Source organism: Bos mutus, chromosome 6 (assembly GCF_027580195.1).
Source record: "Bos mutus isolate GX-2022 chromosome 6, NWIPB_WYAK_1.1, whole genome shotgun sequence".
Taxonomy (NCBI): domain Eukaryota; kingdom Metazoa; phylum Chordata; class Mammalia; order Artiodactyla; family Bovidae; genus Bos; species Bos mutus.
Window position 1 is genome coordinate 22,059,738 of NC_091622.1, and position 25,613 is coordinate 22,085,350.

Below are 25,613 nucleotides of genomic sequence, written 5' to 3' on the forward strand. Positions count from 1 at the left end.
TTCATCAGAGATATTGGTCTGTAGTTCTCTTTTACTGTAAGGTCTTTGTCTGGTGTTGGTATTAGGCCAATGCTGGCCTAATATTTTAAATTCTTGTCCTGATAACTGAACATCCCTACTATACATGAGTCTGGTTCAAGGGCTTGCTCTGTTTTTGCCTTGTAATTTTTTGTTGAAAGCCATACATGATGTATGGGGTGAAAGGAACAGTGGCAAAGAGGCCTTCAGTGATTTAGTGGGAGGGCATGAGGAGAGAGGAAACTTATAGTCATAGAGGAAGCTTTTTATAGTCCTGTGATTAGGCCTTAGTCTTTTGGTGAACTTGAACACTGTGAATTTCCTAAGTGTCTCTCGTGTTTTTTACAGCCCCTTAGCTAGGGCAAGAAGGCTAGGGGGTATTTCCCTTCTTCTACATTAGGCTCTGATAAAACTCCATCAGGTAAGGCTCTGATAAAATAATTTCTCTTGAGGTAGCCCTTCAGAATGCTTCAAGTATTTCAGAACAGTTCCTTTCCCCTGTCCCCCTGCTGGAAGTTTGAGGGAAATAACCTGAGAATCTTCAATATGACAGATAGATATGGAAACAAAACACAAAATCCTAGGAGACCCACAAAGGCTGAGTTCCTGTGAAGTTTTTAAACTCTCAGATTTGTCCACACTGAGCCTCCAGCAACTCAGCAATTAGAGTTTAGATTTTCTTTCCCTAGTACTGGTTTTCACAGAGTTTTCTACTCATGGGTTTCTGCTTTGGTAAGTTGTGATTCTCTGTATATACACCTGTCTTTTTCTCCAATTTCGGGGGCAGCAGTTTGCCCTTTCGCCTGAATTCTCTGACAGATCTAACAAAAGCTGGTGATTTTCAGTCTGTTCAGCTTTTTACTTGTTTTTAAGGATACAGTGATGACTTTTAAGCTCCTGACATGATAAAACAGTAATTGAAAGTCTTTTATGTCTTTGATCCATGGATATATATGTATGTGTGTGTGTATATATATATATATATGGAGCAATTTTATATTAACATCAAAACTGAATAGAAAATACAGACATTCCATACATGCCCTGCCCCCACACATGCACAGTCTACCCCATTATCAACAGCCCCCACTAGAATGGTACATTTGTTATCATCCATGAACCGAGCTTGACTCATTATTATCACCCACAGTCTAAAGCTTACATTACAGTTTTACAGTTCACTCATGGTGGTGTACATTATATGAATTTGGATCAATGTGTTTTCAAAGTGAAGTAATCCTAATGATGTCATATTTGTGTCTTGGGCTGAAAGGAGGAATGCTAAGTCTCTATTCTTGTTTTTTTAAATAGATGCCCTAAAATGTTTGTAATAGAATAACAGAATATATCCAAACATATTCACAGGGATGAGATGAATTTTCCTTTGACTTGGCTTAATGGGCTCTCTGGGATTTACAAACAGAAACAAACACCCCTTTGCCACCCTTGCTGCTGTAAGTCTTGTTATCAGTTCTGAACAGACGGGCTAGCCGTTTAATGCCATGAGTCAGGGAATATAATTTGAGTTTAGAGCTCTGTTCCTATTAGAAGTAAAAATGCTTCTGGAGTGAAGAAGCCTTTGAACCAGCCAGAGCCTTTCCCCCTTAACATCAATGGGCCCCACGAGAGCCAGGAAAGGCATCCTTTCTGATCGTCTTACAGGTGGTCACCTGACTTCTTTGGACCTTGTTCCCTCAGCTGTAAAGCCAGAGCCTTGGGCTGGATAATCCAAATGTCCCTAAAAGCCAAGATGCTAGGCTTTTGAAAACGCTGACTGTAAAAAAATAAAATACCATTCTGTGTCTACAGAATCAGGCAACTCCAAGGCCATCATAAGGCAAAACAAAGGTTGGATTTGATGAGGGGAGAACTTCTTTTCAAAGACTTCTGCTTAAATATAGGAATAAGGCAGATAACATCAACACAGTCATATGTCAGTCTATTTTATGCAATGTGAAATTCCTTCTTAACTTCCCAGATCACAGTTACATCCAATTGCAAAATTGGGACTCAGGTAAACTGTGCTGCCATGAGACTTGACATAAACCTGTGGTGTTTTGGGGGTACCTTGGCATTCCTAGGACAGCCAAATATGTTAACTCATTGTGTGCTGATCACAACCCGGAAAAAAGAGTACTGTCTCCATTTTCGAGTTCAAGGAACAGGGGTATTAGAAATTTCGTGGCTTGCCTAAGTCCCACAGCTACTGAGCGACAGAGGATTTTAAATTTGCCTGTGCATTTTAGTTCAGGTTTCCCGAACGTCAGGAACCTCCTCTGCGTGACTTTACAAAACAGAAGGTTGTAGTCCACGAACATCAGGCCAACGTGCTTTGTTTTCTCTGGCTGGGCCCTATGTTGCACGCTGTACACGAATTTTCTCAGCTCTCACAACAACCCTACGAATAGGTACTTTAGTATTTATACTTGTCTACTGCGCAGACTGTTCTTGAGACCAACCTGTAGAGCAGCAAAAGATGCGCGTTACCCGTGCCGGGGAGACGCCTGCAGCACGGACGAGGGTCTGGGGAAACTGGGGGAAACTGAAGTGATGGGGTGTCTTGGTTTTCTGTTCTTTGGAGCGTCTCTGGCTGTATTCTCCTCACACTACTGTCTGTCCCTGAGCTCCCCGAGGCTGTGCGCCACTTTGCGCCCAGAGATTTGTGTGTCCCAATTACCGTGCATGGCTCTCGCCTTCCGTTCACACGCCGAAGCAGTTGGAATAAGCCCAGAGGAGGACGCAGACCGCGGCAGTCCGAGCCCAGAGCGATCCGAGCCCGGAGCGAAGCACAGGTGCAGCGGCTCCAGCACTCACGACCGCAGGCTTCCGCCAAACCGAGCGATCTCTGCGCTGCCAGCCCGCCCGCGGAGCTGGGGAATCCGTCCAGGTGCCTTTAGCTCAGCTGACCTGGGGGCGTGGCCGCGAATCGGGGGCGTGGGCGGGACCGGGGGCGGGCCCCGGGGCGGGGACAGCCAGAGCTCAGGCCGAGCGTGGCTTCCGCTGCACACCGCATCCCTCGGGTTCTTGCCCTGTGCGGGTACCGGGCAACACCATGCTCCTCCGCCTGCTCCTGCTGCTTGCGCCGTGCGGTGCGGGCTTCGCTACCAAGGTGGTCAGCATCAGTTTGCGGGGAAACTGGAAGATCCACAGCGGGAACGGTTCGCTGCAGCTGCCCGCGGCGGTTCCCGGTTGCGTGCACAGCGCCTTGTTCAACAAGAGGATCATCAAGGTATTGTGTGCGGCCGCCCCGCCAGGAATCTGCGCCCAGGTCCCTCGCACGGTGAGAAGGGCCCAGGAACAGCCTGGCCGCCCCCGAGCCCTGCGGTGTTCTCCTGGGTTTGGCACTAACTTCCGCTTTGCTTCTTGTGGTCTCCAGGGCGTTGGACGTGGCGGGGAGGGTGGCGAGGCAATGTATCTGCTCTTGGCTAAGAGCACTGCTGGGGTCCGGGCTAGATGGAGACTGAGCCACCGTCACACTGGGGCCGCAGTAACTCAGGAAAGCGGAGCTTCAGGCAGTTATACTGGCAGTGTTATTGCCATGGTTCTCCGCTGAAGCGTGGATTAGAAAGGACATGTCACTGACAGAGCCTAAGGCGGGGGATGAGTGTTTCAACTACCCGAACACTGCAGGGGACGATAGTGTTTTCCCAAGTAAATGTTAACTATATTCAATAATGCCTTAGTTTTTCATTTTCGCTTTTAGGGTCAGATTTGGAATTGATACAGCAGCACATAGGCTGAGGAGAAGAGACGCGCAGGTGTAAGGTTAGGATTGTCAGTGCTAGTGTGAAGGCTAAATAATCGTTAAGGCTGGGATATGAAGAAAGATGCTGTTTCCTTGCACTGCATGTGATGTGGTGTGTGTGTCCCAATAGAGGCTTCAGTTTATAGACTTGTTATGGAGGACGTTTTCCTATTTGGCTGCCTGTGGGTAGAGGTTTGCAAACAGACTGCCACTTCCCACTGTTTTTTCCTTCCATCTGCTGCATATCTTTAATGGCTTTGCTTGGGACAAGATGTACTTGATAAGTGATTGGCACACATTGTTCGGATCCTCCTAAAAACTCCAGGGTAAGTGTCACACAGTATAGGAGGCTGTGAAGTCAGGCTAGGCTGGTTTAGAATTCCGTTTCTGCCACTCTAAAGAATAAGTCTTCTTATATGCATTTTATTGATGATACGAATTATGGAGCCCAGAGAAGTTAGAGAATGTACCCAAGATCACACAGCAATTTAGAGTGACAGAAATGGAATTCTAAATCAGCCTGGCCTGACTTCATGGCCTTCTGTATTGTATGACACTTCCCCTGGTGGTTTGAAAAATCATGTATTTTTAAAGCACTGGAGTTAACTGTCAGGAATATAGTTCAAAGTTTACTTAAATGACAGGACAATTGACAGGTTATGTAGATTTCTGATCTGGTATCATTAGCTCTTTTTCAGAGAAACAAATGTAAATGACACTGACCATGGTCCTGTTTATTTTTTTTTAAGTAAGTCATTCTCAAACTTAAGTATTTAAACTATTTTTAGTTAACACACTGCTTATGACATGGACCCTAAGGCTTCACTAACCCATACTGTGAGGATGCTTTTGTTTATATTGCAGTGTCTCTCCTGCCTCATTTTCCTGATTAAGGCAATGGGAAATCACTAGTGGCTGTAGTAAATCAGAATACTGTTCCATGTTACAGGGCTGCATACCAAGAAACATTTTGTTACTCGTTAAAGTGAATGATGTGCTCATCGACTGAAACAACTGACTTTTCCTCATGGGAACAATTTACAATGTCTGTTAGATCTGTTAATAAATTCTTAGGAAAACTTTAAGTTTCAATAAGGTAGATGTGGGCTTCCCTGAAGGCTCAGTGGTAAAGAATCCATCCACAGTGCAGGAGACATTGGGTTGGAAAGGTCCCCTGGAGAAGGAAGTGGCTACCCACTGCAGTTTTCTTCCCTGGAGGATCCCATGGACAGAGGAGCCTGGTGAGCAGCAATCCTTGGGGTGGCAAAGGAGTCAGACACAACTTAGTGACTAAACAACAACAAGGTAAATGTAGGTATTAAATGATAGATAAGAGATGGGGAGCTTTTGGCGACTGGGGAACTCCAGGACTATTGATAATAACCTACATCAAGTATCATGTTGAGTAATATGATGTTGTTATTCCACCTGCTTTATTATAACATCCATTCTTGGTGTTGACCTCAGGAAATATTCTATAGCTTAGAGCAGATGCTGGTCTAAATATGGTGTTTACATGAGAACTTGAAACATATCTTCTTGAAGTCATTCATCTAATTATCTCATAAATATTTATTTGGTACCTCCAAGCATTATTCTAGGTGCTTGGAATTGATAGCTTATGGTGAACCATGGATTCATGATCTCCGAAGAAGATTTAGCTTCGGAACCAGGGACCAGGCTTGATCACTCAAGAGCTTTTGTGTAGCAGAGTTTTATTAACGTGAAAAAGGGACAGAGAAAACCTCTGACATAAACATCAGAAGGGGACTGAGAGTGCCCCACTGGCTAGTCTTAGGGAGGTAAAAAAATATACTTTTTTCACTTGGTCATTACAGTAAATCAAAAGAATGTCTTAAGGTTGTAGACCCACTCCTACAATATACATTTTAAGATAACAGATTAGAACTAACAATAGAAAGATCTTACCAGACCCACTCCCATAATACACATTTTTAAGATGACAGGATTAGTCAGAAAGTTCTCAAGAAGGAGAAACAGTCCTCAAGCAGGATACATTGTTGTCATATAATCATTGGTACAGAGTTTAAGGGAAAACATATCCTTGAGCAAGATGAATTGTTTTGTTGTTCAGTCATCAGCTCTGGGCTTAAAGAAAAAAAATGTCCTTTTCTCCTTCTTGAGAACCAGACCCCTATCTTCTAGAGAGCCTCAGACCACCCACTCCCACAATATATATCTTAAATTAACAAGATTAGAACTAACAATAGAAAGGTCTTACCAGACCCACTCCCACAAAGTCTTGAGATAACAAGGTTAGTCAGAAAACCTTGTTAAGGAGAAGCATGTCCTTGAGCATGTTACACTGACTAAAACAAAGCAATGTAGAAAATAAGTTTGTCTTTTTCTCCTTGAGAGCCCCAGGCCCTTTTCTCCTTCTCCAGGACTCTGGACCCCTTTCTCCCCCTGGAGCACCCTGGACTTCTTATCAACCTAACCAGGAGTTGGCTCTCAGAATCAAGTGGTGAAGAAGACAGTTTTTGTCCCAATAGACATTCTAGTGGAGGAGATAAATAATAAACAGATATTAATAGATAATATAGTGACAGCTGGTATACTGAAAAAAAAAAATAAAGCAGGTTAAAAGAAGAGAGAATGAAGGCTGATTGGAAAAGATTCTATTTTTTAAAAAGTGGTTAAAGATAGCCATTTTGATAAAGATCTTCTGAGGAGATCAGTTTTAAGCCAAAATGCATTTCCAGCAAAAAAAGGAAGAAAAGATGGCAGTGGGGAGAGGAGAAGCCTTGAGGCAGGAACATGCTTGGTGAGCTCCAGAAATAGCCAAAAGGCAAGTGTGGCTGTAACCCTATGACCGAGAGGGCAGGTGGATAAGTTAAAAGTAGGCCTCTAGGGTAGATCATGCAGGAAGGCCATTGAGAAAAACTTTGGATTTTATTATGCAATGATGGGGAAATTTTTTAGCTAAATTTTAGTTAGTATACATTCTTATTTTCTTAGACAAATTTTTAGAAGTGTAATTGCTGATTCAAAAGAATATACATTTTTTTCTTTTACTATATACATCTAAATTGTTCTCCATAAAAATTGTACCAGTTTTACACTCCTGTCGTGACTTTATTAGAGTGCTTATTTTAAGTGCTAGATTTGAATATTATTAAAAAAATCAAAAATAGAAACAATTTACTTTTTAGTGAGGTTAACCATTTTTATATGTTTATGTTATTTGTGATTCGGGATTACTTATTCCTATTTTTAATCTATTTTTGACTATTTTTAATCTATTTTGACTATTTTTAATCTATTATTGACTGTCTTTTAAAATTTTATATGTTTATGTTATTTGTGATTCGGGATTACTTATTCCTATTTTTAATCTATTTTTGACTTTTTAATCTATTGTTGACTGTCTTTTAAAATATAGATTTGTTAGATCTCTTTTATATATTTTCAAAATTTTCCATGTGTTAATGATATAGTTTATTATATAGATGTTTTAAAGTTTTATTTGTTGAAATCTTATAAACTTTTTTCTTTTATGATTGTTTCTGTCTTGGTATTATGCTTTGTAAGTAATTTTCTCTCTCCTAATTAAATATTTACCTGTAGTTTCTCCTTCTAGTATTTTTATGTTTCCTCTTTTGTATGTTTGTATTTAAAATTTTGATCCATTTGAGTTTTTCAAATAATTAAGCAATTTTTTGTATCCCATGATTTGACAGTTTCTCTTTTGTCCAATAATAAAACATTACTTTTATCATGCACAGAGTTGATGATTGATACAATTGATATATTGATACAATTTTCTTATTCTCTACTTTAAAATTCTTTTTAAAAGAATAATAAATGTTCAGTACTTATTGTACAAAAATGATTCAGAGAAATATAAAATATGAAGTCAATCCCTGAGATGGTTTTGTAAGCTACTTCATTTAAAATATATGATGAACATCTGTTTGTATCTATTCAGTTCAGTTCAGTTCAGTCGCTCAGTTGTGTCCGACTCTTTGCGACCCCATGAATCACAGCACGCCAGGCCTCCCTGTCCATCACCAACTCCCGGAGTTCACTCAGACTCACGTCCATCGAGTCAATGATGCCATCCAGCCATCTCATCCTCTGTCATCCCCTTCTCCTCCTGCCCCCAATCCCTCCCAGCATCAGAGTCTTTTCCAATGAGTCAACTCTTCGCATGAGATGGCCAAAGTACTGGAGTTTCAGCTTTCGCATCATTCCTTCCAAAGAAATCCCAGGGCTGATCTCCTTCAGAATGGACTGGTTGGATCTCCTTGCAGTCCAAGGGACTCTCAAGAGTCTTCTCCAACACCACAGTTCAAAAGCATCAATTCTTCGGCCTTCAGCCTTCTTCACAGTCCAACTCTCACATCCATACATGACCACAGGAAAAACCATAGCCTTGACTAGACGGACCTTTGTTGGCAAAGTAATGTCTCTGCTTTTGAATATGCTGTCTAGGTTGGTCATAACTATAAATATAGATCTTCAAAAATTTTTAATTACTGCATGGACTCCATTATAAAGATTTTCCTACTCAAATCTACACTTAAAAATATAAGAAACTATATTGATTGTGAAGAGTTGTACACGACCGAGCAACTGAACACAAGCACATATTGAAGATATATTGTAAATACACATACACTACCAAAAACAGTAGGCACCAGATACAATGACTGGTACCAGATGGTATAAAAGTGTAGGTAAATGGGAATGAAGCCTGTAGTTCAGTTGAAAAAATGCAGACTTTGGTGTTGGCCTAAGTTTATTTCATCCCTGGATGTACTTCTGCTTTGTCATGGGACCTCAGGAAAGATACTTCACCCTTTGGAGCTTTAGTTTTTTCCACTATAAAATGGTATTTACTGCACATCTTTGTTATAAGGATTAGAGTAAATGAGTGACTATCTTGGAGGCTAATATAAAGTAAATGGTCAACAAGTGATACTCTTACTGTCTTTAGGGTTCATGGCTTTGTTTTAACAACTCATTACTTATGTGGGTCCTTACTCATCAGAGGTAATGCTGAGCTGCTGTTTGCTTCAAACAAGACTCACAATTTTAATATGAGCAGAGGAGATCAGACCACTCCGGAACAAAATTAAGTTGGTTGCTTAGCATATGCAGTATCTATTATAAATGTAATGTGAGCCTCCACAACTTTTATTTTAGAGAGAGTAAGGTATTTGCCTTTAGAGTAGTTTTTTAATAGGTTTTATTTATTTTTTTGGCAGGGGGAGCAATTTTAGGTTCTCTGCAAAATTAAATGGAAAATACAGACAGTTCCCATATGTCCCCCACACATGAACAGCTGCCCTACTACCAACACCTCCTGTCAGAGTGGTACATTTGTACCATCAATGGACCTTACTGTGACACATTTTTATTCCTGGAAGTCTGTAGTTTATATTATTATTCATTCTATGGATTTTGACAAATATATAATGATGTGTGCCCACCATCATAGTATCATTCAGAATAGTTTCACTGCCCTAGAGATCCTCTGTTCTCTACCTGTTCATCCTTCTCTCCTCCTTTATCTCTAGTAGCCACTGATGCTTTTAGTGTCTCCATAGCGTTGCCTTTCCAGAACATCATATAACTGTCATCATATAGTCTGTAGCCAGAGTGCCTGATGAACTATGGAGAGATGTTCATGACATTGTACAGGAGACAGGAATCAAGACTATCCCCAAGAAAAAGAAATGCAAAAAAGCAAAATGGCTGTCTGAGGAGGCCTTACAAATAGCTGTGAAAAGAAGGGAAGTGAAAAGCAAAGGAGAAAAAAAAAAGATATACCCATTTCAATGCAGAGTTCCAAAGAATGGCAAGGAGAGATAAGAAAGCCTTCCTCAGCGATCAATGCAAAGAAATAGAGGAAAACAATAGAATGGGAAAGACTAGAGAACTCTTTAAGAAAATCGGAGATACCAAGGGAACATTTCATGCAAAGATGGGCACAATAAAGGACAGAAGTGGTAGGGACCTAACAGAAGCAGAAGATATTAAGAAGAGGTGGCAAGAATACACAGAAGAACTGTACAAAAAAGATCGTCATGACCAAGATAATCTCTATGGTGTGATCACTCACCTAGAGCCAGACATTCTGGAATGTGAAGTCAAGTGGGCCTTAGGAAGCATCACTACGAGCAAAGCTAGTGGACGTGATGGAATTGCAGTTGAGCTATTTCAAATCCTGAAAGATGATGCTATGAAAGTGCCGCACTGAATATGCCACCAATTTTGGAAACCTCATCAGTGGCCACAGGACTGGAAAAGGTCAATTTTCATTCTAATCCCAAAGAAAGACAATGCCAAAGAATGCTCAAACTACCTCACAATTGCACTCATCTCACACGTTAATAAAATAATGCTCAAAATTCTCCAAGCCAGGCTTCAGCAATATGTGAACCGTGAACTTCCAGATGTTCAAGCTGGTTTTAGAAAAGGCAGAGGAAACAGAGATCAAATTGCCAACATCTGCTGGATCATTGAAAAAGCAAGAGAGTTCCAGAAAAACATCTATTTCTGCTTTATATGACAAAGCCTTTGACTGTATGGATCACAATAAACTGTGGGAAATTCTGAAAGAGATGGGAATACCAGACCACCTGACCTGCCTCTTGAGAAACCTATATGCAGGTCATGAAGCAACAGTTAGAACTGGACATGGAAAAACAAACTGGTTCCAAATAGGAAAAGGAGTACGTTAAGGCTATATATATTGTCACCCTGCTTATTTAACTTATATGCAGAGTACAACATCAGAAATGCTGGGCTGGAGGAAGCACAAGCTGGAATCAAGATTGCTGGGAGAAATATCAATAACCTCAGATATGCAGATGACACCACCCTTATGGCAGAAAGTGAAGAGGAACTAAAGAGCCTCTTGATGAAAGTGAAAGTGGAGAGTGAAAAAGTTGGCTTAAAGCTCAACATTCAGAAAACGAAGATCATGGCATCCGGTCCCTTCACTTCATGGGAAATAGATGGGGAAACAGTGTCAGACTTTATTTTTCTGGATTCCAAAATCACTGCAGATGGTGATTGCAAAGCCATGAAATTAAAAGACACTTACTCCTTGGAAGGAAAGTTATGACCAACCTAGATAGCATATTCAAAAGCAGAGACATTACTTTGCCAACAAAGGTTCGTGTAGTCAAGGCTGTGGTTTTTCCAGTGGTCATGTATGGATGTGAGAGTTGGACTGTAAAGAAAGCTGAGCACTGAAGAAGTGATGCTTTTGAACTGTGGTGTTGGAGAAGACTCTTGAGAATCCCTTGGACTGCAAGGAGATCCAACCAGTCCATCCTAAAGGAGACCAGTCCTGGGTGTTCATTGGAAGGACTGATGTTGAAGCTGAGACTCCAATACTTTGGCCACCTGATGGGAAGAGCTGACTCATTTGAAAAGACCCTGATGCTGGGAAGGATTGCGGGCAGGAGGAGAAGGGGACGACAGAGGATGACATGGCTGGATGGCATCACCGACTCAATGGACATGGGTTTGGGTGGACTCCGGGAGATGGTGATGGACAGGGAGGCCTGGGGTGCTGCGGTTCATGGGGTCACAAAGAGTCGGACACACCTGAGCAACTGAACTGAACTGAACTGAGTCTGTAGCCTTTCCAGATTTGCTTCTTTCAAGAAATAGGAAATATTTAACATCTGAATTCTCCTTTTCTAGAAAAAATGTATCTTAGATGATTACCCCCTGGAGCTCAACATGCTGATTCTTTCAAGGATCTGGGAGATAGGAAGCAGTCTTGTGCCTCGTCAGCCATCCCTGAGGTTGTTAGCGGGTTGAACTTTAGCAGGTTGAAGTGTTGCAACTACATTAGCCTTCACACCTTCTTTCTCCTGATATTTTTAACTATATTGGATTGAGTCCATAGTGTAGAGTTATAAATAGGGCAGGGTGGAGACACATGGGTAGGCTTATATTTAGGTGCCTCTTCAAACCTGTATCCTTAACTATTTACTTCACATTAGTTCAGTGGAAAGTGCTGGGCGCCTTGTGTGGGGGAAGAGAAGAAAACGAAGCAAGTGGGCTGGGCCTGACGCCCCCCATTTAGCAGAATAAAAAGCTCACAGGTTAACCAGACCTTAAAAGTCAGTTTGGTGATTATTGGTTGTTGTTAAATCTGGTTAACTGCTGATCGCCCCTGTGATATCAAAATGTTTCTTCCAGTCAGGAGTAGTTTCTGGTTGACATGTTTTCTTTCCATCTTGATACACACCCAGTGATGTTATAGTCCCTCTTACATTTTGTGCCCTGGGCAGGTGCCCAGCTGGCTGTTGTCAGTGGGCAGCCCTTGTCTCCGCGGAACGTAGATAAAGCTGGCTTTTCCCTCTCAACTTGGAGTTCCTGAGGAAATCACCCTTGGCCCTGGCCCAGTCAGAGGCGAGAAGCCCTCTGAGCCTGCCCGGTGTCCCCCTGTGTAGCTGTGGTGTTGTTCACAGACAGATGAACTAAAAAGCTTCTTGTACCATTCTGCCTCCTGCCTGGGAGCCCTCATCAGGAAGGTAAAGGGTAGAAAATGAGAAGGGGAAGAAAGACGTAAGTATTATGGACGAGGAATTGGGGCTGGACCCTTAGATAGAATAGCATCTGTGAACAGCCAGCAGGCCAGTCATCTAAGGCAGAGGCTCATGAAGGGCGAGATATTATTAATACTGTTTTAGGCATCATGGGTCATTTGGTCTCTGTCATGTCTACTCAGCTCTGCTGTTATAGCGTGAAAACTGCTGTATATAATTTACAAAGGAATGGACCTGTCTGTGCTCCTGTAAAACTTTACTGATACATGTCCATTCTTAGTTCACTGGCCACCCAAAAACAGATAGCAAGCTGCATTAGGCCTGTGGGTTGTAGTTTGCAGACCTGGTCTAGGCTAGTACAGGAAACATGAAGTCTGTAAGTTTGACAGTATCTATGCTCTGTTCTCTGGAGAAATACTTTTTGTGCTCACTTAGGAGAAAGAAATGGCAACCCACTCCAGTGTTCTTGCCTGGAGAATCCCAGGGACAGGGGAGCCTGGTGGGCTGTTGTCTTTGGGGTTGCACAGAGTTGGACACGACTGAAGCGACTTAGCAGCAGCAGCAGCAGTAAAGCTGAGGGCTTCCCTGATGGCTTGGATGGTAAAGAATCCATCTGCAATGCAGGAGACCCTAATTTGATTCCTGGGTCGGGAAGTTCCCCTGGAGAAGGGATACGTGACCCACTCCAGTGTTCTTGGGCTTTCCTGGTGGCTCAGATGGTAAAGAATCCACCTGCAGTGTGGAAGACCTGGGTTTGACCCCTGGGTTGGGAAGATCTCCTGGAGGAGGGCATAGCCACCCACACCAGTATTCTTGCCTGGGGAATCCCCATAGACAGAGGAGCCTGATGGGCTACAGTCCATAGGGTCACAAAAAGTCGGATATGACTGACCGACTAAGCATAGCGTAGTAAAGCTGAGGGCTCCCCAGATGGTGCTAGTGGTGAAGAACCCACCTGCCAATGCAGAAGACATAAGAGGTAAGAGACAAGGGTTCGATCTCTGGGTCAGGAAGATCCCCTGGAGGAGGGCATGACAGCTCACTCCAGTATTCTTGCCTGGAGAATCCCATGGACAGAGGAGCCTAGTGGGGTACAGTGCATAGGGTTGCAAAGACTTGGATATGGCTGAAGCGACCTGGCATGCACACACTTACAGTAAAGCTGAGTGAAAAATAACTTTGTAAATGCAGAGTAAATACAAGGAGCTGGGAGTTTGGCTGATCTTTGGGCAACAGAGAGGAAGCATCCCCCCAGGGAAGCCAGCTGGGATAGTAGCAGCAAAATGCAAAGTGAGAACCAGAGAGCAGTGAGTGCCTGATGGCGTCACACCATTGCAAGTTCATTCTCTGCTGTGATCTTGCAGGGTCTGTGTTTGGTTTTAATAGGGGAACCCAATCTTCATTTCCACATCTCCACGTATTTCTTTGATAATGAAACTATGTGTGTCCTAGTCGCTTAGTCATGTCCGACTCTTTGCAACCCCATGGACTGTAGCCCACCAGGCTCCTCTGTCCGTGGGATTCTCCAGGTAAGAATACTGGAGTGGGTTGCCATGCGCTCCTCCAAGGGATCTTCCTGACCCAGGGATTGAATTCAGGTCTCTGGCACTGCAGGCAGATTCTTTGCCATCTGAGCCAACAGGGAAGCCCTAATGAAACTGTAATAGTTATAGCTCATCGTGCTTTCATTTCAGGTATTTTGTTAGACTTTTACATTTAAAAATATTTTTAGTATTTTTAGGATGCTAATGCCATGGCAACTTTGTTTGAAAGGTAATGGTCTCTTAAATAGATGGAGCTTTAGCCTTGAGGATGGGATGGGCCAGCGTATGAAATGCTTGCAATCCTAGGCCAAGAGTTAATTGATTTTTAGATAATAAATAAATATCATTACTAGTTTATTTCATGTTTATTTAATTAATTATTTTTGCATATTTAATCACCTACTGTATTTTTTATCACCAGGATCCTTACTACAGATTTAATAACCTTGACTATAGATGGATAGCCTTGGATAACTGGACCTATATCAAGAAATTTAAACTCCACTCTGATATGAGGTACACATGTGTATATATCTATATTTATATCTATGTCTGTTTATTCATTTATTATTATTATTATTTGAACTTTTCTTCTTTTTCTGTTTGCAGTAATCTTTTGTTTGTTTAGGTTACATTGTCATACTAAAGCCTGAACTATAAAAGTGAAAATATGATTTATGTTTTGATTTGTGTATGAGGATTGTGCTGCTGATCATCAGTCACAGAATTATCTCTTATTCAGTCATTTTTTTCCAGTGGTTATAATGGCATCACCTAGACTTAGTTCTTTTATCCGCCTTTTCTTTTCCCTGCTCTCCCAGTAATCCAAACGTGTATATATTTACAATATTGTCACATAGTCTTAGATATACATCATTTGTTTGATATAGTGTTAACCAGCCACAGAAACTATGGTATTGGCCTTATATTATATCATGAGGACACGAGGAAAGATATGGTATAGTTTTCAGTAATGTCCTATGTAGCAGAATGTAACCCAATTATATGTGCATGTGCTGAGTTGCTCAGTCATGTCCGACTCTTTGCAATACCATGGACTGTAGCCTGCCAGGCTCCTCTGTCCATGGAATTTTCCAGGCGAGAATACTGGAGTGAGTTGCTATTTCCTACTCCAGGGGATCTCCCTGACCTATAGACTGAACCTGCGTCTCCTGCACTGGCAGACAGATTCTTTACCACTGGGCCACCTTGGAAGCTTCAACCGAATTATATTAATATCTATCGCCATTATTGTTAAATTAAAAAAAAAAACCCTCTGTCCTTTTAATATGACCTTTTTTGGGGGGTGGGGTGTAATTAATCACTAGCTTCTTAAAAGAGAAATAAAGCCAGAAAATAGTGCTCAATATCATGGAGTTACAGTGTTCCAGACTCTTATTTCCAGCTAATACTTAAAATATCTCCAATAGGGGGTGCTCTTTCATCCTGGACTCAACATTTAGTTAACCAATTGACTGTCCGACTTAAAGCTTGCATCAGATTCCAGCCATCTCATTGTTTCTCTGAGTATAATATCTTCCCAATCTCCCATGCCCAAGGAGTTTTGGGCTTATCATATCTTTTCTTCATCTTCCTGTATTTGGCCTGTTTCTGAGTCCTGTTAATTTTTGCCTGTCATTTCTCTTGATTCAGCCCCTGCCTCCTCATTTCTAAGTTTCCATCTTTGCCTAGGCCTTTATACCTGGCCTTTATACCTTTGCCTAGGCCTTAATACCTGGCATTAGGCCTGTGCTACCTACTAAGATTTCTTGCTTTGTCTTTGTATTCTCTAGTCTTCTTTATGTAGAAACATTAGATTCATCCCTTCCAAATTCTTATTTATTTTATTTTTTGGCTGCTTTGGGTCTCTATTGCTGTGCTCAGGCTTTCGTTATTGCTGTGGGAGTTACTCTCTAGTTGCGATGTGCAGGCTTCTCATTGCCATGGCTTCTTTTGTTGCATATCATGGGCTCTGGGCTTCAGCAGTTGTGGTACATGGGCTTAGTCGCCCCGAGGCATGTGGGATCTTCCTGGACCAGGGATTGAACCAGTTAGGTGAATTCTTAACCACTCAACCTCCAGGAAAGCCCCCAAATGTTTATTTTACCATGATATTCTCGCTTAAGAATGAGAGTGTCTTCCTTTTAATTGGCAGATCAAGTTGAACCTTCTCTGCTTGTCTGTGAAAATGCTGCTTACTGTTGCAAATCCCATACCACTTCCTGCATCCTCATCCCCCTAGTCCTCTCCCAGCCCTAGGCAACTGCTAATTTATTTTTTATCTCTATGCATTTTTCTCTTCTGGAAATCTGAAAGAAATGGATTTGTACAGTATATACCTCCTTTATGACTGGCTAATTTCACTTAGCATAATGATGTTTTCAAGTTCAAGTTCTGTGTTGTCATGTCCACCAGTACTTCATTTGTTTTTATTGCTGAATACTATTTTATTGTATGGATATACCACATTTTATTTATTTTGTTCTTTAAACTCTTGTTTCCTTCTGAAGTCCTTCCTTATAATAAACTCTGATATCACTTGTAGTCTGTTCATCAAGACTATATCACAAAGTAGAAGAGATTGAAAACTTTCTCTTTGTTTCCTGTGTTTTAGGCTTGAATGCTAAACAGATTTCAGATTCCTTAAATTCAGAGACTGTTTTAGTTCTCTGTAAGGCTTAGCAGAGTACTGGGCACATAATATTTACTCATAGATACTTGCTAGTTGGTTAATATGTTCTCTTACTGTCAGTAAATGTAATAGTTTGTGAAAATGTTTTGTGTCTGTTATCAATATTGAACTTGATTCAAATAAGAACTTTGTGAAGCTCTAGGGGAAAAGTCAATGCATGGAAATTAGAAGTCATGGTCATGATTTGATAATGATTGAAATATTATCAAGAAAGTTAAACTGGATGACTCAACATAAAAATGTATTAAAGCAGTATTTCTGAAAATTTTATTGAAAATTGCCTTCCAAGAATGTATATTTTCTCTGAAATACTTATTCCTTTCATTCTTAATAAAAAAAGACTAGTTATCTAAGTTAATGTTTTATTCATCTTGTTTTAAAAATCTCTTTTTTTAGCACATGGAGTAAAGTAAATTTGGTTTTTGAGGGTATCGATACAGTTGCAGTAGTCCTGCTCAACAGTGTTCCCATTGGCAAAACAGACAACATGTTCAGAAGATACGTAAGTACATAATGACATCAGGTTAAAAAGAACCACTGTTTGTATTTGTGTGCATTGTTATCACGAGCAGCGAGAACAAGTCCTTTGATGCAATGGGTAAGTTACTTTATCTCTCAGTTGCCGTATTTGTTGAATGATGAAGACACTCAAGCCCTATAAAATTATTGTGAGGATTTAATGAGTTAATTGTATGAAATGATTGGTTTAGTTTTTGGCACATAGGAAATGTTGGAAAATGCTGTTCCCTTCTCTGTTGTTTGGAATCCAGAGTTTCAAGGGAAATGACAGCTGACAAGCCATTTTTAAAAGGAAGTATTTCTTCCTTTCTGAAAGTGTTACCTGAAGAGATTGTATCCTGATCTCCCTTCCCTGTTAAGGGTAGACTTTTCAAAACAAAAATAACTTATGACTTAGAAACTACATGCTATGCATACCAGAGGGTCAGGTTACTATGAGGTATCTAGGAAATACTTGGCAATTCAAAGCCATATGTAAATAGCAAGAGCAGACTTTCCAGGACTAAACACAGTCTCTGTTTGCACTGTTGGCCTAGGACCATCATCTCTCAGTAAAAATAGTAGGAGAAAACCTAGAAATCTATGTTTGGGTAGGAGAATGTGATCAGTTATAACTAAAAGTTGGCAACTAAGTTATACAAGCTGGATTTAGAAAAGGCAGAGGAACCAGCAGTCAAATTGCCGACCTCAGCTGGATCATAGAAAAAGCAAGAGAGTTCCAGAGAAACATCTACTTCTGCTTTATTGACTACATCAAAGCCTTTGACTGTGTGGATCACAATAAACTGTGGAAAATTCTTCAAGAGATGGGAATACCAGACCACCTTACCTGCCTCCTGAAAGATCTGTGTGCAGGTCAAGAAGCAACAGTTAGAACTAGACATGGAACAACAGACTGGTGCCAAATTGGCAAAGGAGTATGTCAAGGCTGTATATTGTCACCCTGCTGATTTAGCTTATATGCAGATTACATCATGTGAAATGCCAGGCTGGATGCAGCACAAGGTGGAATCAAGATTGCTGGGAGAAATATCAGTAACCTCAGGTATGCAGATGACACCACCCTTATGGCAGAAAGTGGAGAGGAACTAAAGAGCCTCTTGATGAAAGTGAAAGTGGAGAGTGAAAAAGTTGGCTTAAAGCTCAACATTCAGAAAACGAAGATCATAGCATCCGGTCCCATCACTTCATGGCAAATAGATGGGGAAACAGTGGAAACAGTGTCAGACTTTATTTTCTTGGGCTCAAAAATCACTGCAGATGGTGATTGTAGCCATGAAATTAAAAGACACTTGCTCCTTGGCAGAAAAGCTATGACCAACATAGACAGTATATTAAAAAGCAGAGACATTACTTTGCCAACAAAGGTCCATCTAGTCAAGGCTATGGTTTTTCCAGTGGTCATGTATGGATATGAGAGTTGGACTGTGAAGAAAGCTGAGCGCCGAAGAATTGATGCTTTTGAACTGTGGTGTTGGAGAAGACTCTTGAGAGTTCCTTGGACTGCAAGGAGATCCAACCAGTCCATTCTAAAGGATGGGTGTTCATTGGAAGGACTGATGCTGAAGCTGAAACTCCAGTACTTTGGCCACCTCATGCGAAGAGTTGACTCATTTGAAAAGACCCTGATGCTGGGAGGGATTGGGGGCAGGAGGAGAAGGGGACGACAGAGGATGAGATGGTTGGATGGCATCACCGACTTGACGGACATGAGTTTGAGTAAGCTCCGGGAGTTGGTGATGGACAGGGAGGCCTGGCATGCTGCAGTCCATGGGGTCACAAAGAGTCAGACATGACTGAGCAACTGAACTGAACGAAGTTATACTATCTTGGAGAAGTTCTTTCTTCAGCAAAAAGGCTAGACCTAAAGATTTCAATTACTTTATGCATCTTTCATACATTCTGCCTGTGTCTAAAATTTTATACATGAGGATGCTTTCATATTTGTTCTTTGTGTTTAATTTAGAGCTTTGATATTACACATACGGTCAAAGCAGTGAACATCATTGAGGTGCGTTTCCAGTCACCAGTGGTATATGCGAACCAGAGGAGCGAACGTCACACTGCCTACTGGGTGCCCCCCAACTGCCCTCCACCTGTGCAGGATGGCGAATGTCATGTCAACTTTATTCGTAAGGTAAGGCTCTCACAGTGGAGGGGCGTTAGCCTTAAGGATGGGATGATGGTATATGAAATGCTTGTTTGAAGACTCCAGTTGTATTTCAGAAGATGGGCATCTCTCTCCTGCCCTTAGTGGGATTTATAGTGAAAATTAGAAATAAGAACCAAACGTTATATGAATTTTTGAGGAGAACTTTTCTTTCTAGGTTCCCTTCTTTAGGAGTACCTAAGAACTTAGATAACATTGGACAAAGAAGAAAGATAGGTGACTGATAATGCACCTTTACAGTTTTTATTTTGGCTCTGCCACGAGGCTTGCAGGATCTTTGTGTCCTGACCAGCGATCAAACCCATGCCCCCTGCAGTGGAAGGCCAGAATCCTAACTACTGGACTGCCAGGGAATTCCTCTTTTCAATTTTTTTTAAAAGCACTTAAGCTTATCAAGCTTTACCTCAGACTGTAGGGTTCATATTTATGAGCAATAGTTGTTACTAGCCTTCTGCACCTGTTAATGCATTTGTTGATGTGCAATATTTTCCTGCGAGGTTCTCATAACATCTAACAAAAGATAACAAAGCCACAGGTGATTATTTCCTTTGAGTCTGTTCTCAATCTAGATGACTAATACAGGGATGAATTAGTATATTATGTCACACTTAGTTTTTAATTTTATTTTAAAAAAGTTTAATTGTGGTAAAATACACATAACACAAAATTTACCATCTTAATTCTTTTAGGTGTACATGCAGTAATATTAATTATATTCAGATTGTGTGAAATCAGTCTCCAGAACTGTTTCATCTTGCAAAACAAACTCTGTACTCATTAAAAAAACAACTCCCCACTTTCCCCCAACTCTCAGCCCCTGGCAACCACCATCTTTCAAATTCTAGGAGTTTTAATCCTCTAGATACCTCATACCAGTAGAATCATACAATATTTGTCTATTTGTGACTGACTTAGTTCACTTAAACAATCTTTTATAACCTAATTTTGGACGTGCTCTCATCACTGCTCTATTCTGTGAGTTAAAAGTGATTCATTGGGTCATATCATACTCAGATATCAATATAATGTCTTCAAGTTTCATCTATGTTGTAGCGCATCCTAGAATTTCCTTCCTTTTTTAAGGCTGACTAATATTCCATTGTATATAGATCCACGGGAGCCTAAAGCTCATTGTGTCCAACACTGCACCTGGGATCTGAACCCTGCTCCCAGGGCTCTCTGTCTCACTGAATGGAGTACCATTTGCAGCAGTTGCTCAAGCCAGAAACCTCAGAGTTATTTTTGATACCTCCCTGTCTCTTTTTAAAAAGAGATTCAGAAGTCCTTTTGATGATGCAGATGTTACCTTTTTAGTAGTTACTGAGTCTGCTCATGCTTCATCTCTACTCCCACACTTGGGTTCCATCTGTTACCATTTCTTGCATCAAGTATTGCTCTGGTTGCACAACTGGTACCCAATGACCTCGTTTGCCTCACTCCAATTAATTTGCCCAAGGAACAACCAGAGTGTTCCTTTTAGATAAAAATCATTGCGGCACCACCCCCCCCAAGCCCCCTTGAAACTCTTCAACAGTTTATCATTGCTTTTAGGCTAAAGTCCAAAGTTCTTAGCTAAGTTTGGCCCATGCGCCCACTGTTCTGGTCTTCTGCTCGTCTCTTCCCACTGTTTTCATTTCCTGGAACGCACCATGTTCTCTAGCATCTTGAGGCCTTCATCCATGCTGTTCCTTCTGAAAGCATGCCTTCACTCCCTCTCCCCTAAACACCCTGGGCAAGTGGTACTCACCTTTCAAGTCTCTATTTAAAAGTCACTATTATTCGGGGGAACTTGTCTTGACACCATTATATGTTCCCTGGCTATTTCCTTTATGACTATTTGTTCAATTTGTTTCCTTTATTTTCCTTTGTGACTATTTGTTCAGTGCCTGAATCTCTTGCTATATACTGTGAGTGCTGCAAGCAGAAGGACGGTTTCTGTCTGGTATGTTAATATACTCCCAGGGCGAAACAGAGAGAGCACTGCACACATATTTTTGAATAAGTGAAAACTTTTATTTGGAGAGATTATATAAATTAGAGTGATTTGTAACCCTTGCTGGGGAAAATAATCTGCCTTATAAGATGTTAAATATTTTTGCCCTCCTCCTTCTCTCTATCCCTAATAAAATAATTACATATCTGAACTTAAAAACCCTGCAGTAACTATCCCCAAGATGGTCTTCATTCTGAACATGAGATCGTTAAGTCCTGATTTTATGCGGATACAGATGCTGTGAAGTGGTTTTAGTTCTTTGTTTTTCTCTGTAATGGAAACTGAATTTTCTCTGTTACAGATAAGTACAGAACTTAGGAAATAATATCAAATGCTTAAATGAGAACAATGTGGCCAGATCCTTAGGCTCTGTTCTGCAAGTGCACCCTTCAAGAAGATCTCAGTACTTCCTCTGGTGCTTGTTCTCTTTTAAAAGCTTAACTCAGCCTCACACATTTTAATTGACTGTGTTTTGGAAATTTTTTTCTTTTCTTTTATGAAATGGAAGTTAGAAAAATTCTCCTCTGGTTACCTGTGTCAGGGTCCGAAGTCTTTTTTTTTTTTTTTAATGAAGTGATGAGACTGAATGCCATGATTTTAGTTTTTGAATGTTGAGGGCTTTTTTTTTTTTTTTTTTCATTTTTCTTGCTATTTTGTTTTTTTCTACTTTCAAAGATTTATTTATTTTTAATTGAAGGGTAATTGCAATAGGTGTGTAAATTCTGAACTTATTATTTCTGGGATATAAGTTCATAACCTAGGACTTCTGAATTCATCCTGGAGGAAATAGGGGTTTGCAAGTCTAGCCAGAGTTTCTTGTCTGTTTATGTATATTTTTATCTTTCAGTATGTTTCCTCATTTTTTATAGTTAGAAGGAAAGTTATGACTAACCTAGACAGCATATCAAAAAGCAGAGACATTACTTTGCCAACAAAGGTCTGTCTAGTCAAGGCTATGGTTTTTCCAGTGGTCATGTATGGATGTGAAAGTTGGACTGTGAAGAAGGCTGAGTGCCGAAGAATTGATGCTTTTGAACTGTGGTGTTGGAGAAGACTCTTGAGAGTCCCTTGGACTGCAAGGAGATTCAACCAGTCCATTCTGAAGGAGATCAGTCCTGGGTGTTCATTGGAAGGACTGATGTTGAAGCTGAGACTCCAATACTTTGGCCACCTGATGCAAAGAGCTGACTCATTTGAAAAGACCCTGATGCTGGGAGGGATTGGGGGCAGGAGGAGAAGGGGACGACAGAGGATGAGATGGTTGGATGGCATCACCGACTTGACGGACATGAGTTTGAGTAAGCTCCGGGAGTCGGTGATGGACAGGGAGACCTGGCATGCTGCAGTCCATGGGATCACAAAGAGTCAGACATGACTGAGTGACTGAACTGAACTGAACTGAATAGTAGGTTCAGAGATATTTTGAAGAAATTTGAAGAGTATCTATTGTGTTACTTCAGTGTAATATGCTTTTGAAGGATAAATGTAAATAATTAGATTTTATAGTCTTGGAAGTTTTCTACCAAATTTAACTATGTTGCCTAGGTTGATCGATTAGTTATTGTATTAAGTTATCTATTGCTATGTAACAATTATTCCAAAATTTATCAGCTTAAAACAAGATTTGTTATCACAGTTTCTGTCAGGAATGCAGGTGTGTCTTAGCTGGGTACTTCTGGCTCAAGGTCACTCATGAGGTTACTGACGAACTCTGGACCAGGGCTGCAGTCACTTTAAGCCTGGGTGAGGCCTGCCTAAGCTCCACCATGTGCTTACTGGTGGGCCTGAGATCGGCCTCCAGGCTCACTCATGTGGGCCTTTTCCAGAACTGCCTCGCAGCATGGCAGCCAATTTCCCTCTTGGCCAAGAGAGAGCTGAGTGAGCACCTCAGACAGAAGGTACAGTCTTTTATAACCTACTTTTGGACATGCTCTCATCGCTGCTGTATTCTGCTGGTTAAAAGTGATTCATTAGGTCATGTCATACTCAAGGGAAGGGGTTACACTAGGGTGTGAATACCAGGAGCTGTGCATTGTGGGTCATTTTAGATGCCATGAATGGGATACACACACTATCATGGACTTAATTCTGTGCCCCTACCCCCCAAATTTATATATTGAAATGCTGACCCTCAATAAGTTCAAAATGTCTCCCTGTTTGGAAGTGAGAACTTTAAAGAGGTGATTAAGTTAAATGAGACCATTAGGATTAGTCCTAATCCAGTATCATTCCCTGAAGCTCAAACAGTAGAGAATCTGCCTGCCATGCAGGAGACCAGGGTTTGATCCCTGGGTTGGGAAGTTCCTCTAGAGAAGGGAATGGCAATCCACTCCAGAATTCTTGCCATGGACAGAGAAGCCTGGTGGGCTACAATCCGTGGGGTTGCAAAGAGTCGGACACAACTGAGCAACTAACACACACCATATCATTGATGTGCTTATCAGAAGAGGAAATTTGGACATTAAGGGTGTATGTGTGTGGTCACAGAGGAGGCTGCTAAGGGCACTGTGAGAAGGCAGCCGTCTGCAAGCCCAGGAAGCCAAACCTACCAGCACCTTGATCTTGTACTTCCTCACCCCTAGAAATGTGCAAAACTTAATTTCTGTTGTTTAAGGCACCCAGTTTGTGGTATTTTGTTACGGCAGCCCTGGCAAACCAATATACACATACGTACTATTTTAAAGGAAAAGGTTTTTCATAATGTTTAAGTCTCATGGTAATTAGAGTCTATCTTCTTTTTTTCCCTTGAAATTACAGATGCAGTGTTCCTTTGGTTGGGACTGGGGACCTTCTTTTCCTACCCAGGGCATCTGGAAAGATGTTAGAATTGAAGCCTATAATGTTTGTCATCTGAACTACTTCATGTTTACCCCCATCTACGGTAAGCTAAGAGCTGTGATTTTTTGTTTTTCTTTTCTGAGCCTCCTCTGTATTATAAACATTGGCTTTATAATTTGAATATATGCAAATATACAGTTGACCTTGAACAACATGGGTTTGAACTGTGCAGGTCCACTCATATGTTTTAATGAGTTTGTTTTAATGAATATTACAGTCCTGCATGATCTAAGGTCTGTTGAATCCATGATTCAGAACTGCAGATACGGAGGGCTGACTTTGAGCATCAGTGGATTTTGGTACCTCCAGCAGGTCCTGGAACCAATCTGTTGTGGTTAATGAGGGACAAGAGTACTTTTCAGAGACTTACTTTTAAAAAATTTTTACGGTGCATTAAGTTTAGAAAAGTGAAAAATATGTCCAAACTGATCTGTCATGAAAATTTATTTTCCATGGAAAAACCCAAATGAACTTTTGTGGCCAACCCAATATAAAGCAGGTAAGTAGGTGGGTGGGTAGCTACCTTTTAATATATTCTGCAAAATAAAAAAAAAATGAGAGGAAGAAAGAAAGGAAGGAGAGAGGGAGGTGAGGAGGGAAGGAAAGAATGAAGGAAGGAACTCTGTTTTCCTAGCTATGTATTCTTTCTTAAAAGAGTGGGTCTGCTGGCTTGCACTCCTTTTTGCTGCCCCTGTAGTCACTTTCAGAACTCCATGGTGCTGAGTTCTTGGTTTGCTTAAATCACTGGGCTGACTTTCTATCACTGCACATTTTGTCCTCTGAAGGCCATGACATACCAGCCTCGTTAAGAGTTGAAAGTAAACTGGAAAGCAAACAAGGCATTAAAGAAACTCAGGTACAGTAAAGAACACTGCTTTTTGTTTTGGAAACAGCATTGAAAAAACCCTCAGAAATCTCACAGGTGTCAACAAATTGGTTGAGTGCTGGTCAAATATTTGTTGAGCTCTTTGTTCAGCGCTGTGTATGTTTGGCTTAGAAAAGAACTGCAAGTTGGTTGTGGTGTGGAGGGGAGAGATAAGCAATTATCAAACCAAATTAGATTGTGTTGCAGTCTTCGGGATGGCAACCCCAGTAATTTGGAAATTCAGAGATCAGAAGATTTGAGAAGTTAGAGAAGTCAGGGTGAAGGTGGCGGCAAATGGGATTTTAAATGGTAGCTCATGATGCTCAGTCCAGTTCACTGCAGGCCTAACTAGACGTCGTTTATATGCAAGGATGTGATGCGTCCATACAAGAATTCTGGTGTCTTTAGGGCCCGTTGACCCTAGATTGCTCCACATGGAGCCAAATCTGTGTTTTCTGAAGGCAGAAGATGAAAGCACATCAGAGATGGTTGATAATTGAGGAGGCTATTAGGTGCTGCTGGCATTTTTAAATGTTAAAAAGGCATTAAAGGCCCTGATGTAAATTGCACATATAAATGTGGCTATTTAGAGCTTTCTAGTTTAGTGTTTCTCAAACTGTTCTTCAGAGACTCAACCCAAACTGAGCCTTGCTATAAAATCAAATACATAATGGTTCATTCTCCCCGACCCC

General features: G+C 41.1%; 1 protein-coding gene across 1 annotated transcript in view; it reads left to right on the forward strand.

Moving 5' to 3' along the window:
- The first annotated feature begins 2,995 nt into the window (after positions 1 to 2,995).
- The window catches only part of MANBA (mannosidase beta), a 125,701-nt gene continuing 103,083 nt past the window's right edge, over positions 2,996 to 25,613 (forward strand). Inside the window, exons 1-5 of the mRNA XM_005899815.2 lie at positions 2,996 to 3,247; positions 14,266 to 14,360; positions 16,933 to 17,038; positions 19,022 to 19,192; positions 23,976 to 24,099. Coding sequence (XP_005899877.2) covers positions 3,071 to 3,247; positions 14,266 to 14,360; positions 16,933 to 17,038; positions 19,022 to 19,192; positions 23,976 to 24,099 — 673 coding nt within the window. The 5' untranslated portion in view covers positions 2,996 to 3,070. The remainder of the gene's footprint in view (positions 3,248 to 14,265; positions 14,361 to 16,932; positions 17,039 to 19,021; positions 19,193 to 23,975; positions 24,100 to 25,613) is intronic.